At 40.1% G+C, this 16753-nt stretch overlaps 1 protein-coding gene across 3 annotated transcripts in view; it reads left to right on the top strand.

Moving 5' to 3' along the window:
- Positions 1 to 16753, top strand: part of LOC129720096 (uncharacterized) — a 207241-nt gene that overhangs the window by 169875 nt on the left and 20613 nt on the right. For all 3 annotated transcript variants that reach the window (XM_055671515.1, XM_055671514.1, XM_055671513.1), the window contains one exon: positions 13144 to 15361. In XM_055671515.1, the coding sequence (XP_055527490.1) occupies positions 14613 to 15361 (749 nt within the window). In that variant the 5' untranslated portion in view covers positions 13144 to 14612. The remainder of the gene's footprint in view (positions 1 to 13143; positions 15362 to 16753) is intronic.

Below are 16753 nucleotides of genomic sequence, written 5' to 3'. Positions count from 1 at the left end.
TTCGCTTTGACAGACACAGAATGCAACAGATGGCATCCACTGACTGACAGTCAGACAAACAAAAAACAGTACCACAGGCATCGCATGAAATTCCCATCATTTTACGGCGTGAAAGCTAGAATTTCACGCACACGTACGTACTCACACCCACACCCGCACACAAGCCCGAATAGACAGCACATCAGCAACAACATTCGAACCTAATCGAATCGATCATGTTACAATTCGATGAACTGATTGGCAACCAGCTGGAAATTATGCCAATACCTTCGGATATTCCGGTGGTCGGTTCCCGGCATAGTCTGCATAGTGCAACTCTATGAATGGCGAATGCGACGGAAAAGCGAGTGGGGGCGAAGCGACCGTTGTTCGGAGGGATCAAATTTAATTAGTACTGTCGGAGAAATGCACCAGAATGCGCCGCAGCAACCATGCGGACCGCGCCCGCCATAAAAGCTACATACGTGGCATATTTGAAGTAATCTACACTGTAGCATTTCAGGGCGGCTATTGTGGGATTATTGTGCTGCACTGTGGGAACCATGTTTGGTCTCATTTTTTTCGGTTTTTTTCCTTCAACCAACCACCCAGATGCGATCGGTCGCAGTGTGCCCCACAACACAAACCAACATCATAATGCACGGCGAAACCGATGGGCCGAAAGTGATGAACAATAATCAAATTGATGATTTTAATAGCTGAGGTTTCGCAGGCATGAAATTTAATTCGTCTCCACAGGTTCGGCGAAGTTTCCGGTTCGCGTTTGGGCGTTTGTATAAAGTTTAGTTCCGAATTTTGTACAGGCCAGGGCCGGGCAGACTGTGGCGACAGGCGTTTGCGGTTGCTAGCGCCATACTATCACCCTGCCAACGTACCGTCCGTCCATCAACAACATGTGTGTATGCGCGCGAAAGAGTGGATGTATGTTTGGGTGGTAATATGATAGTTTACTTTCCCGGTAATTGTTCGGTTGATGGGAAAATACAGATATCAGCGAAAATAGGAGAGAGAAACCAAGCTTAGGTGCTTCGTGCAGTTGTGGGGGATGAAAATATGTGCTCATACCCTAGGGGCACGGCTGTCATAGCAATCGGCGATAGTCGTGGAGGAGAGGCTTGATTAGTAATGAGACGAAAATGGACCCGCATGTTTGTAAATATTGCCTTTCTCTGAAGCCCTGGAAACCATAATTAGCGTGGCAGTATCGAATGCTTCACCATCGTAATAAACGCATGTTTTGACGCTGTTTGTCCGTTCGTTTCCATTGGGTGAACTTAACCCCGGCCATCATTATACCACGTTTGATTAGGTTGAATTTCCAGCCTTGAGAGGAATGACCGATCCATTTTCAATTTATATAATTTGGCTCCGTTATCTGGTATCTGTTGATACCAACTAGTCTAAATGCATCCACAATCAGTAGCGTTGAACGTTGTTGGGAAAAATAGGCTCAACAATTCAATGAGCACGGAATTATTACCAATAAGAAAATAAGAGCACCTTTTTTCCTGTCATCAATCAATCACACAATGTGATAATGTGATAACATGGTAAATGATTTCGTTTTATTACAGCTGCAGATTTTCACCCAAGTGAGAAGCATTCATTAGAGATCTATCAGCTCTATTTAATGGTAAAATATTGAAGCTTTCGCTGGCGCTGCTACTGAAGGTCGACGAGTTATTTTGCTTTTTATAACTTCCACGATCAAAAAAGGTTATGGAAAATGAGTTATAGTTAGAAGTGATACGACTAGTAAATAATAGAATCGTAAGCCTTAGGCTTCGTACTTATAGCCTGCGCCCAATTGCAGCAGCACTGATCGCATACAACAGAGCAGTTCGAATTTGATTGCTTCAATTATTTTCCAACAGCAACAAAAAGTTTATGGACAGAAAGCATAAATCTACAATAATGTAGATTTTTATTTCGTGAATTGATGGTACCTATTTCGTTCGTTCGTTCGACTTCGAACATAAAAATCGAACTAGGTCATCCAACAAAAGAGATCCGATCGATCATCTGTGGGTTGTTAGGCATGATGATCACCTTTCTAACTGGTTATTAACTCATTTCAATAAACATTTCCGACACGAGATGCTTTCCTCTGGTTGCACCAATTGTTCGCTACTGACACAAAAGCATCTCAATTTGCATGGCAGTACGTAACAACGATCTATCGCGTTTCAACTCTTCAGTTGATGCAATTGTTCTAGAAACTCGCCAACAAACGCAAAATGGATCAAACTTCGTATACTTCCATCCTGATGGCGGGCGTCTCCCTGGGCAACCACAACGGAACAGATGGTCAGTGTAAATGATACCTTCGCCGTCGTGCGTGATGTCCAATTCCGGTAACTCGATCTGGCACACCGGAGGAAGCCCTACTGTGAGGGCAACAATTTTACGAGTGGGTAGGTGTTGATTAGGTCCCTCATTTGGACATCGAAAAGAGTCATAAAATCGCAGGTAATTGTGCACTCGTCGTTGATCCGTCATCACCAGTGGAGATTACCTGCGGAGGGGCACACACAGGTTTCAACCTGCTGAAAAAATGAAAAACAAAAAGAACAGCAAAGAGGCAACCGAAAGCAACCGAGAACGGAGAGGGTTGTAAAAGGCCTCGGACAATGCGTCGTTCAGCGAGTGTCTATCGACATCAACATACCGAGTGGATGCTTTTAGTTTTAGACAACAGCTATTAAACCCCGAAGTGACCGTAAAGATAATGTTTGACAGGTGCCAAGTCTACCGTCCCGGCAGTGAGAGTATAGGCCGAAATGGGGGAGAATGTTATTCATGCCCGTTTGATGAGCAGGTAAAAAAAATGTTAAAACATTACCTCAGAGTTTTAGAATAAATTAATAGAAAATGAGCCGGAATATTACTGTTAGCTTGTTTGACCGCCGCTCGAACGAAGCAGGTTGGCTGATTCATGCAAAGAACGCGCAATGGACTCCAAGAATCCGTCTGAGCTCTTCTTAGTCACCTAAGCCTTTTTGCGCGAATATTTGAAAAGCGCGACGGATGCGATCATAACAACACGTTGACATTCAACCGACAACAAACTCATTCCCCCTCTAATGAGCAACCGTAGCTAAGTCAGTTTTAATACACAAGAAGTAAAGCGGTGCAGCATGCAAGGATACCTTCCAGTTCAATATCATTACCGGTTCGGAGAATTTGTAAAACATTCAGTGTGTGGCATTGATTGTGACAATACAACCGCCAACAACCCGTTTGTCGTCGACTACAGGTTTTTTTCCGCGACAATTGCACCATTATCAGCGGCCAATAACATTTTTATGTTTGACGATAGCTGTCAATCACACCAATTATGCAAAGTTCCACAATCATTGCGTTTTTCAAATGCAATGAGCTTTTCCACCGACAATGGGTCTATTGTCTAGATGCTATAGATAAGCAGGAATGGGGACTATATAATTGTGTATTCCATATTCGATTCACTAAACGGTTGTCAGTTGTGTATTGTCAAATCACTTCGGGTCTCTATCGATAAGATAAGTTGGGAGGTAATATTTCAGCGGATAGTTGTTAATAACATGCAGTGCTACTGTTGAAGAGATACGTTACGTGTTTGTATTTGTACCCGTGCATGTTAATAACCAATCTTACCTTGAAGGCCTTGGTGCTACATTCCGATTCGGAACTTGACTTTCTGTTTAAATACACAGACTTCGTCACCAATCGTTTTAATGTACAGGACAGTTGCGGGGCTAGTGCTACGATCCTACTTACACTAATAGTCTCTCCCGAAACGGGACTAGAACCTACGACGACTGGCTTGTTGAGACAGCATCGTACCTCAAGATCAGCTGGAAAGGCTCATCTCACCTATCTTACCTAGAATGCTGTTTAAATTTCATGGTATGTTATAAGCTCGTTTCCAAGTTATTGCTCTCGAAGTAAAACTGCACTGCTGGAGAGCTTAGAAGCCGCAAGCAAGAATGGTTAAAATCGTATCAGAGAATTATCATGAGAGAATCCTATTGGATTCTGATCACGCATAATACGCGATGTTTTGTATCGTCTCTCGAGAAGAGAACTTGTGTGACAAATAAACTGCCGAAAGAATACTCCGTGAACTTTATAGCCTGTTAACTGTATGCGAGTTTATCGTCACTTGTTCATACGCTTTTTCGATTCTCTCATCGGTTTCAACCGGTAATTCATTATCGTCTCCCGATCCGATCGAGCCGTGGAACGAAAATCTTTGGTTTGAATCACCCTGTGAGTGAGAGTGTCCCGATAATCGTTAAATTGTATCGCAAACCAAAAACTCAGAGAGGGAAAAAACTGCAAGCGTTAAACCTGAATCTGAAAGGTAGAACAAAACAGGAATACCAGATTTACAGAATTGTCTGTGAAATGCAGATTTTCAGAGTCCGTGGCCGATTTTGTTTTTTTCAAATGGCAAATATTTGTTGTTACTTTTTGCATAGTTTGCAAACTTTTTTCGAATCTATTTATATTTGAGGATTTTTTTCCATAATCTGTGCAGGTTTTTGTTTGTTTAAAAAAATACTTCGATATCGACCAACATACATCAGCGAACAAACCTTCGATGCAAATAAAACCGACGAACAAAGAAACATTGAGTTGACAATGACAACAGCAAGCAACATTTTGTTAAACGATGAAAAACCTATTTTACTGTCAACACTTGCGACTCAGAAAGAAAGGGGGATAATTGTTCAAGCGATCGCAATCACTTCTCTTTTCCGATAATTATCGTCTCACGATTCTTCTCTTTTGTTTCCACACTTGGATTTTATCAGCGAAGATTGAATCATCGGTTTGTAGAGCTATTGTAAATTCCATCTCTGAGAGAGAATGAATTATCTCAGCGAATCTCCGAATTGGTTCACTCGGACTGGCATATCGTACGATAAATGTTAGAACCGACTGAGAGACGAAGTTGACTCACACGCTGAAAAAGACCGAATGTTTATCGCCGATTTTATCGCCGATCACCATCATTGGCCGCAAGGTTACAAAGTCCGCTCTGATAAGCGAGTGGTCGTGGGTTCGAATCTTAGTAGAATCAGGCCATTTGGTTGTCAAAGGACTTTAATATGGGTTTATTCTCAGGCTCTCCCCTACATACCCTTCCTTCACGCTAAATTCTATAGTTCCCCTGCTGACTTTCATTCTCACAAAAAAGTTCCTTCTATAATAAAACTGTTCTGAGTAACGTATAATGGTTCTTATCAGGGAATTGTAATTATGGTACGGTTTTGGCTGGAAGGAAAATAAGTCCTACTTATAATAAAACTGAGCTCAGGAATATTTATCCTCTACAGGGAGTTGTAATTGGCGATATTGGTACTAGGAACGATATTTCGATAAGACTTTTTCCTCTTGACCTGATAAGTCCCTCTTAGAATTAACCTGGCCAGAGAGGAACGTTAGGTGTAGCCTCAGTACAGGAAATTGTAATTTGGCGATATTGTTAGAGTAGGCCCGGTATAGTAGAGCAATAAGCTTGAAACGAAAGGGTAAACTTCCACACACAAGCACGGATATAAATGAAAAGCGTATCATTCACTTCAATTCTGATACTGTCAATAATATGAAGTGCGGAGTACAGAAAACACCTGGGCAATAACACAATAGATCAAATGTCTCTGGGCGCAGTGATGAGTCCACGAAAAGGAAAAAAACACTACTTTTCGTGTTTAGATTAAGCATTGCTTCCTGATGGGCAATCATCGGAGATTGCGGGTTCGTGTCCCGCCTGGACGAGGGAAATTTTTTCTAAGTCCAAATTACATCCTCAGCCCATGTTCATTTTTCGTATCGTCGAAAAAATCACATACTTTGCCTACTTTACAACATAGTCAAGTGTTTTTTTCCAGGTGAAAGTCGTCCGAAAGCGACCAAAACACCACAATCAATCAGTAATGTGTTGGCTAGTATTTTGAGACCCACAAAGCATAATATTCATCGTATACCATTGTACATGGTCAAACAATCAATAAACAATGTTATTGTTCATTTTCGGATCGATTGCATGTTTAAATTAAGGTGAAACGGCCGCAATGAAAAAAAGTGCTTTTCACCAAGAGAATACTCCCGCTCATTATATTCGTGATACGACTGATAAATTAAAGGAATTGCACTACGAACTGATCTCACATCCTCCGTATTCGCCAGATTTGTCCTCGAACGACTATTTTCTGTTGTGTCGGCTGAAAATTTAAGCATCGAAATCTCAGAGGACCGCTACAATAGGTAGATTACTTCACGTCGTATGTCGAAGAATAGAAGAGTTTTTTTTTATAAAAAGAAGAGTAACCTTGAGTGTTACGAGTTCTTACACAGGGGAGGAAAAGTAAGATCAGCGTTACGTAACAAAAAAATGCTTTCCTCTATGGGAAGGCTTTAATGTTACTCCAAAAATGAGCATTTTTATTGAGCCACGCAGAGTAGAGGCATCAACACGTTTTTTTCCGTAACCACTAGGTCAATTTCAAACAACTCGCTATAATCATCGATGGATGACACATTCACTTCTCCGGTAACCTTGAGACGGGTAGTCTGGTGCCCGCAAGATGAATTAAGCATAATTTTAAAAATAAGCATTAAAAGCATTCGAGTATTTGTTGCGTGAATGGAATCATAGCGAAAAATACAACAGAAATCATGGAGGTAGAAGATGAAGAAGTTATAAAGTCAGTTATCTCGCCTTGGGTGTAAATAGTCACTATTGAATTTCTTTACGATTCGATATGCGATTCGAAAGAAAAAACAGCCAAAATGTGAATACAATGTTACCAAGGAAACGATCGTGGAAATGCTTCGAGGAACATGAAAAAAGACGATCAACAAACGTGAATAGGAGGTTTTAAACATTGAACACCAAGATGAATCTGGAATTTCGATACAGATAACAAGGAGTGAACAACTAGTTTTCTAGGAATCATGATTGACGAACATGTGGATCCAATGAAGAATTTAATGTTTTAATGAACGTTTGAAAATTTTGTTCTCAGATAGGTCGTTTCTCCTCAAAAAATCACTAGCGCGTAGGATAATATCTAAGACGCATGCAAAAAAACACTGCGGTGAAATCTGAAATATCTCCACAGAGAGATAATAAACTTGTGTGAGCTTTCTCCCACGAAAGAACATTACGCTCAGAACTACACAACAGAACTCAATGCAGTGCTTTTACTACGTGTCTCTTAAGCATATATCAAATAAGGGGAGCATCTCGGTGGGAAAGTAGATTGCGTTGTTTGCTTCGCACTTGTGTACTTTTGTGTATTCTCGGTGTACTTTTGTGTATTCTCACAGTTACTCGCTACTCTTCTTTTGTTTAGCTATGGTGTAAGCAGCAAATGTTTTCAATTTTTTTGCGAGCAGCAGAAACACAGCACAAACCAGAAGCAAAAAGTGTAGTGCAAAAAATTGCTACACATGGCGCTCATGCTGGGCAAGAGTCGAGCAGTAAATATTCGTTCTGCTTTTTCCCATATTGAGGAGAATGAAAACTCTGCTTTTTTAAACAAAGAGAATAACTTTCATATTTAAGTAATTAAACGACAAATTACCGGTACATAGCAATTCAAATTTGAACGATTTTTTTAGGAAGGGGGTCATCTATAAGATTGATTGCGTGATTTTATGAGGGGTAGGCGGTAGCGTTACCTTTAGTTACTCACGAGAGGCCCCTCCTTCCAAATATTGGGTTTCTTGCGTTACCTAGTTCATGGATTCGGCTATGTAATTTTTGTATTTTGTTTTTTTTTTTTTTTTTGAAAATTTATGTAGACTAACATTTGAAAATGTCTCAAGTTGTTATTTTAAGTCGATATATCAGAATAATGATTAAGATAGAGAAAAGTTTTGTAATGGATAACGAAATGTTTAAACTTTTATTTCAAAATATAAAAGAATTGAATTTGAGATTCCGCAATGAAAAAAAATCTTTTTATATTTTTTTAAACAACTTTCTCAGATATACAATTTAGTTGTCTGAAACTCTTCTTAACAAATCAACAATGACATCACTGACAAAAACTTCTTTGTGTTAAACACTGTCTCACATTGAATATAATTTATGAACATGACAAAGTTAACATTGTGAATTTTTTTTCCTTAACAGTGCACTTTTTTAATTGTTCAGAAGAGTTGAAGGCAACTGAATATCACTTTTTTAAAATCACTTTTTGTTTCCAAAATATTTTTTTCAATATTATTTTTTTTCAATTTTTATATAAAAGTTCAAACAATTTTCTAAAAGTCATCCATTGACAGTATTCCTCTAACTCTAACTTTCGTCATTTGTATTGGCGTTCAAAAGCAAAAAATAAAAAGTTTTGACCAAAAAATCTTTTGACGTAGAGCCACGCCTTGCGGTAACAAATGTAGGGATATAAGTTGAAAAACCGCTGTGAGCGTCACGATAATTGACCACCTTCGAATGCTTAAAACTCAGCCAGTTTTCATAGGATTTTCTTTATTCTTACAGCAACTGATTTGAAAATTATTCATGCATCCACCAAATTACGATTGAAAAATGTAGAGCCTTGTTGAACGCATGTTTCGACCAATCAGAGCTGAAAAAAGGTTTTCTTTCCCAGCATAACAAACGCAAAGTAAACAAACGATTTGACCTAATAACCGATTTGTTGTTGTTTGAGTTGTGAAGTTTAACGCTCAGTAGTCAGTAGTTAATGCAAAATTTCAGTCTTCATTGTGTAACCTTTTAGTGTAGCAAGAGGTTGACTTACTGGAAACTGGGTCGACTCACAACCGGCAGAGCAGCAGCTGATTTTAGTGCAGCAAGGCTGAGCAGGCGACTCATTCGATCGCAGCGTTCCACAGCACTGCATAGCATTGCTGAACATGTCCGGATATTTCAGTAATTTTTAAACTACTTTTTGTTTTAAATTTTATTTAGTGTTTGAACTAGAACTCATTTTCCTGAAAACTTTTCTCTATCTCTCGTCATCATTTTAGTATATCGATTTACGAAAAGAGGTTTATTTCAGTCTAGAAAAGCGTTTATCAGCCATTATAGAAAAACTTCAAAATTATTTTTTTAGCTCTACAAATTAGAAATGTTTTTTTAACGATCACACTCTGAAATGACATTTTCAAAGTTGTAGAAGCCTACTTTGGAAATAAATTGTTTTGTTTCGCTTTCTTTTGTACTCGTTTACTTTTTATAGCAAAATTATCAACATTGTTCAAAAAATATTCGATTTCGAGGTTGGTTTGAGATTGTTTCTGATGTGTTTTCTGATGAGCAACAGGAGATGCCGTTATAAAAATTGAAATTTCCAAGAATTTTCAGGCCAGTTATGCAACAATTCTCTTCCAATTCTTGTTTGGTCGTACAATCAATTTTATTGATCCAATACTCATCACATTAAGGGCAAGCTTGTAGTATTTTGAAAATTGACTAGATATTTGGTTATGTCCACAAAATTTAACGGTACTCTAAAGGTGAGGAAACATCTTGAATCTACTCGTTGTGGATACAGAGCCTTTAGAAGCTTAGAAAACTCTCGACCTTCTTCTGAGTTCAATACATAAAAGTAGTACGGATAGATTTTAACCCAAATCTTGAATAAAATAAAACTAAAAAAGAATCACTTCTAATATTCAATACGACGCATTGATAGCCTCTCAGGTTGGTTGTTGAGTATGTAATGTATAAATAAATAATGATTCTAAATTGCTCGTATAAAAAAACTTTTTTTTAACAGATAATATTCAACACATTTTGAATAACTTTCTTTTCACTCATTCTTGTATGAACGAGGGACGTACTGCTTATACTGTGGGTTCAAAGCACTCTCGATGGTATATCTAATTAACAAGTTTATGGCTGTGCAGTTGGAATCTGGCAAAGGATCAGTTTAAGTTGGTAAATTATTCGATCAACAGCAACAACCAGCGTAAAAAATATTTTTGACGTTGACTAACGTCTATATCGAAGTTAGGCCCCTGAATTTGAAAATCTAGTAATTCAACCAGGGAAAACCAGGGAAAAGTGGTCAGGTTTTGAGCGCTTATTTTGCAGTCATCTATAATCAGGTTTTCGAGGTTTTGGCATCAATCGATCAGAAATTCTTTTACGGTTAAATTTATGTAACAAAAACAAACTATTTTTTGAGATACACTATCGAAAAATTGGTAATCAATATCGATTGTCTAAATCATACCGCGCAGCCAATAACTACCTCTCTTCCCAAGCACAGTCGACACTAACGGATACAATCGATCTGACTTTGTTGTTATTGTTGTTGTCACTTTCTGTTTCCGATGTTTATGCTGCTGCTAACGGAAAAAACCTTGCAAATATGCATCTTTTTGTTGGTGTTAATTTTACGACAGCGGTCGGCGCCCCATCATTTTGATTCCAAAACCGCACCAGTGACATGCGGACGCTAGGTGATAGCAGCTGAAAGGAGGAAAGACAAAAGAGTACTGGTCATCTCGTGACGGTTCCACCCGTTATGCTGGTGGCTGTTAGTAATAAATGGCACTGCAAAATACTAAAATGTCTGGAATTCTCGACGAACTAACCAGAAAACAACAATATAATCGGCAACTGGCACCTTTTGGTGCCTCGAAATTTTGGTACAGAAGCGGCTAATTGAATTTTCTGTTTTACCAAATGCTGCTGCTAGCGAAAAAAACCTTGCAAAAATGAATGTTTGTGTTGGTGTTAATATTACGACAGCGGCCGGCGCAGCTTTCAAGAAACATTTGTCTCTACCATTCCCTCATCTATGTAGCCCCTCCTTCTTTCTAATTATCTAACGAAGCCTTGGTATAAAACGTATCGTTCGAACATTTCACTCCATCAGTTTCATTACTAAACCGTACCAGTGACATACGGACGATATGGATTTTTGTAATAAAGGTTTACAGCTATAGTTAGGGACGTTGCGATACCATTAAACATCGATACTTAGGATCGATACCTGTATCGAGAGCAAGTACTGATATTCCGATAGAATCGAGGCTAACGTATCGATACCAAAATGTATCGTTGTGCGATACCAGTTCATTCAAAATATAAGTCATAATTCTTTTTTATTATTTATTCCTCAAGATAAAACTTTTAATTCAATTAAACCATTTATATAGACCATTTTAAGAGACGTTTCTGAACTCAATCTATGAATGAAATTTGGACAGAAAGCTCGGAACCGCTGATATAACGCACGTAAAAGCAACATCATCAACAGCAGAATACGTGACACCTGTCAGTTCGTAAAATGGTCTATAAATTTACTGAATCTAGAAACACCAGCTTCTGCAAAAACTTAGTCGAAAGTCGAAGACGCTTTTCCTTAATAATTGATCACGTTTTCGAAAATAGCCGCTTGCATGGCTCTGTAGATTTTACTTTCGGATCTGCATGACCGTAGAAAAGGATTGTTCCCGTAGGTTAATCTACAGAAATTTCTGTTAAATTGGCATTGCCAATGAGATGGCATGTATGCATACGATGCATCAAAATGGCACAGGAAACAGCAAGTTTTCTGCTTCGTTCGTTCTTCTTTACAGGGTTGTTTTGAGTCTTTTCGATACTGAGAGGTGTGTATCGATATTGATGAAGTATCGCTGGTAAAACAACGATACCAAATATCCGAGTATCGGAAGTAGAAGGATCGATTCTGTATTAGTATCGGTGGTATCGCAACGTCTCTAGCTATAGTAATTTGCTAGCAGTTTCGTCTAGTGCTAAAACGAATATATTGAGAATCTTCGCAATGTCTCGACACATGAACATGATATATAAGCGCAATTCTCGGAATACAGCGAATTTGTTAATTCTAATGTTTGTCTTGTCATTTCAAACTACGAACAAATGCTTTTCTAATTCGAATACCTGGGAAGCAGGGATGCCAATATAAATAAGGTTTCATCCATGTATGTCATTTATATTATTTATTAATTATTGTTCAAAGCGCTCTAATGTCAGCAAATAAGAAAGCACTGTTAGATGAAAAATATAGAGTCCTACGTCATGCGGTCGGGTCTTTGATACCACCCTCCTACTATTTTAAATACATGAAGTTATATGCTGGGCTGGACCTAACCTAGAATGAGCTTTATCTATTTAATGTCAAACAATTTTTAAATTTAAAATTTTTGCTTGAATCGTTCTGGTCTCCAATTTCAGATAGTTTCGTTGAGTTTGCTTTTTGCTTAGATAGAAAAATTTTACCCAGTTCGCTAAATTAAATGATTGTCTTGGTAGTGCAGTTACGAACAAAGGTTTGATTCGAATATGTATGAAATGACAGCGATTAAATAAGAGAGATCCATTCTTCTAGTATATATTATTATTTATAACGTTTTAACGTCTCAGCATTCAGAAATGCACTGTTAGATAAAATTGCAACAAATACTGGAGTTGCAATTCCCTCTACTATTTGTTTTAATGGAATATAAGAATACGGTAGTCAACGTCATGCGGTCGTGTCTTGAATACCACCCTCCTACTATTTTACAGTGAAAGTAAATTATTTTATCGTTGAAAGATCGCATGTTTCATCACTCGAATTAAAATGTTACGCTAAGGAAAAAATACGTGTAACATGTATCCGTGTAAAATTGTATCCACGACTTCCATTTAAAACATTCAAAATGGTGAATTAAATTTTGGGACTAAAGAATATCAGTTTTACGTTCGAGCTTAAATAAAAGTACCCACCTTAGTTGTAGTTGTTGCTTCGATTATCTTCCGATCCGTATCCTTTTGACCCTGAACGGTGGTGGAGAAAAGCAATTTTCCACAGCAACGAATTCAAATCCCAGCGTTTCCACACCTAAGGGTAGCTCAGCGCTAAGCACCATCGAGAAAAAAAAACTTTTTCAACAACTGCCACAATGACAGTTGATACTTCGTTTGCGTGATCAATGATCCAAACAAACCACTTGTGAAAAATAAATTCGCAGCTCAAATTATTCAGGATAAGTAAGGAGACTTGTGTTTTTCTTTTGTGCCGAGTTAATTTTTCACTCGAAAAACATCATCCATTCCACGAAAACATGCAGCGGTCTAGGAGCCACATTTCCATCGGCTTTCTTGCCATGCTCTGGTTGTGTTTATTAATTTTTCTTTTTCTCTCCCTCTCTTCTCATTTTCAGAACTCCGATAACCGTCTAGGTTGGCAAAGGATACTGTGCCTACTCGAGTGTGCTGTGAGTAGACCGAGAGAGCGGAGAGCAAGGATACAGGCGCTGTGTGCCGTGAGTGTGAGGAGGTGGTAATGATATTTGCCTTCCCACATCCCCTCGCTTTACCATCGTCTAGGTCGTTTTGCCGTACACTCAGAGCTGGAGTCAGTCGCCCTCAAGAAGACACCGGAGCAGCATCGAACCGGTTGACGTTGTCGAGTGTGAAAAAATAGATAGACAGACGGACGAACGAACGATCGATCAATTGGGCTCGAGAAGTAGAGAAAAAACCGGGTCACGCGTGTTAAACTCAAGGGGGATTATCTCACTTCTATACGTGTGCTTATGTATGTGTCTGTGTTGCTCCCCAGCCCCATTTTGCCGGGAGCACCCGTCCCGAGTGGGTTCAGATAATCGAATCGGAGTCAAAATTGGTCCAGTTTAGTGCAGTGCATACACACAGTACGGTTGCCAGCAAAGTTAAAATTCGGGGAACGTTCCCGTTTCTAGAGTGCTACAGTCCTATCGGTGTTCTCTAGTTTTTCGCTGTGGGTCTAAGAAGAACAACAAGCGCACAGCAGGACAGGCCCGAAAAAAAAGAAGAAGCGAATAATTAAATATTCCGCCTGTGTGCATCTAGCAACCGAAAGAAGAGAGTGCGCACGGTGTGTGTTTCTTTCATGTTCCGTTACTAGCTGGACGCGCGGAAAGGAAAGCGGTATGGAATGAGTAAGCTTCTATCATCGGTGTTTCCAGGCCTCCTTCTTCGCCACAGCAGCAAAGCAACGCAACGTTCCGGACCGATCCGACCTTCCGAGAGTCGATTTGCTTTGCTTTAGGTTCGGTATATCATTAGGACGGCCGCGGCTCTGCTCGAGACCCGGCTTGGTGCTCAGTGCTGTGAGGATCTGGAATTATTGTACGGTCGGGATCCAGTGTATTTGTGTATGTGTGCGTGTTTGTATATTCAAGAGAAACGAAGGAAAGAAGCAGAACGAAGAAGTGTTCTTAGAGGTGTGCAGATGCTAGAAGAAGAAACAGACATGTGATAAATATATGAGAACAGCGGTGTTCAACTTAAGTCTCGAAGGCCTCGGTTTTTGCCTGGAATATAGTGACGAGGCTAGGCGCAAAAAACGGGGAAGAAGTTTCAAGTGTTGTGTTTTAACGCTGACGAAACACGAAAGGAAGAAGAAGCTAAAATGACGAAACTCCTCAACGAAACTCGAAGAAGATGTACTTAGACAGTGTTTCGGGGCGGTTTTGCTCTAGTTTAGGATAATTTTCATCATTTCGGGGGTGGAAATCGATAATCCGGTAGTGGTGTTGGGTGCGGGTTGACGAGGGAATTTCACGAAGGAGTGAAGTGTGTGAACCGTAAAATCCTCTTGAACGAGGTGGCGAAGTGCACCACCGCCAGCACATAACCAGTGTTCAAAATGCTTGCCGAAGGAACAATGCACAAGAAATATAAGATCTCCTTACCGCTGAAATGCTGCTGCCCCAGCAGAATCAGCAGTGGGAGTGCACTAATCGAACGAAAACAAGAAGAAAATTGCAACAGCAGCCTTAGTAGTAGGATCAGTGATATCAGTAGCTGTGTCCGGCTGCCGGACCTCGAATGCTCCAGCAGTCGGTCGTTACCGGTGCTGCCTAACGGAGACTCCGACAGTAACATTAGCAGCCGCAGCAGTAGTAGTAGTAGCATCTCTAGTACTAGTTCCCGCAAATCCGGTCGACGGAGACAGTGCCGGCCACCAGATACCGTGAAGAAGGTACGGGTGAGAACCGGTGCCACCATTGCCACCTGCAGCTTCGAACCTAGCCGATCCCGAAGGCCTCGACCAGCCTCCGCTAGCAGTTTCATCATCACGCGTCGATACTCCTCCTTAGCGATAGTGTTAATTAGTACCGTTCTATTGTTGTGCCACTGTGGACCATCAGCATTCCTCCTTAGCCCCGGTTGGGCCGTCCTGCTCGATGCCAACGGAGAAAGCACCGGTCCGGCCGGGGCTCCAGTGCAGGCCTTCGGCGATGGGTTCGGAAATTTCAACTTAGAACGAAGCATAGCGGCCGTCTTTAGCCGGGTGGCGTACGGTTCGACGACGACAACGAAGCGCAGCATACCGGACAACGTGTACGTGCCGAGTCTGACGACCGTGTCGACGCCACTGCTAACGACGTTTAGGTGAGTAGAGTGCCAGCTAGAGTGCGATGTCTAGAATTGCCCTCTTTTTATGTTTGTTTGTTTGTTTGTTTGCCTGGTTTCTCGCTTGCCGACTCTTGCGGCTGTATTCCGGGGACCGGCGATTGCGGGCAGAACATGAGCGTACTTATCAGCTAGTCGCTGTTCACAACGTTCCAATAATCATACCTTCCTTCCTCTCCGCCCCCGACTCATCATTCAGCATCTGCCGGCGAATCGATTCGTGTGATGGCCACAGGACCGGAGGCAGTCGAGTGCTAAGCATAAAAATTTTACGATTTATGGCTACGATATAGACTTCCCGTCCTAGCCCGTTCTGCCTGTACTCGGACAAAATAGGAAATTCGATTAAAGGTTAAATATTGATGCCATGTTTTACGGCAATCAATGCTGGTACATCGTTATAAACTACAATTGAAATGCGCTATTGTTGCTGTGCGTTTTCTTGGGAAACGTATCATCTGCGTGGCCGGTAGTTTATTGTATAAATTCAATTTTCTTCTGATTTCCGTTTCCCCCCATTGCGTGTGACAGCTTCATCACACTGCTGGCTGCGCCATCCGTGGCGTCGTTTATTTCATAGTTTATTGAACATGTATCACACGGCGAACGCAGACGGTTTGATAACGAGAACAGCACAAACAGGCGTACCTGCAGCACAGTTGATGAATCCGATTCGTTTCGCGTAGCCGAAGAATCAACAACGGCATTGCGATGATGGATTGCGAAATGAAGTACCTAATTTAATGCAAAATTCATGTGGAAGTGTGTTCGTGCATAAGGGAGACAGACAGACAGGCAGCGCCTTAATTTCAAAATAAGTTGGCCGTACGTCCGAAAGAGACGTTTTGCTTTTATTACCAGTTGAATCGGTATTTAGGCGTATAATAAGCCATATAGGTTTTATACTTTTTAATGACACCGACTTCGACTCGACAAATGCACTAGATACTGGTTAACTATATTATATTAGTATGAAGGAGATCGTTTAGTAGGAAAACATGTATATGCGAGCAAAATTTGAGATGTAAAAATGATTTGGTTTCATTTTGGAAATTTATGTTGAAAATAAATTTCTAGATAACAATGCACCTCCATTGAAATTTAAAAAAGCGGACGCATGGTCATTTTTACTAGAAATAAAAAATTCTAAGTTTTGTCAATTTTTACGAATATACCGAAGTGTTTCGTGTTAAAGGTACAAGAAATCTGCCCCTCTCAATGTAATGAATTATTTTCGGTTGATTTTTGATTGATAGCGTATTTCAAAAATCACTAACAACTGCATTTTTCCACACGCATATACTTACAATTTGAAATAAGATTTTTTAGTTAAACTAGCAAAAAAGCGTTTCCATGCCAAACGACCATTCG

This window comes from Wyeomyia smithii, chromosome 2 (assembly GCF_029784165.1).
Source record: "Wyeomyia smithii strain HCP4-BCI-WySm-NY-G18 chromosome 2, ASM2978416v1, whole genome shotgun sequence".
Taxonomy (NCBI): Eukaryota; Metazoa; Arthropoda; class Insecta; order Diptera; family Culicidae; genus Wyeomyia; species Wyeomyia smithii.
The sequence above is the reverse complement of the archived record's forward strand: the minus strand, read 5'-3'. Positions and strand labels throughout refer to the sequence as shown.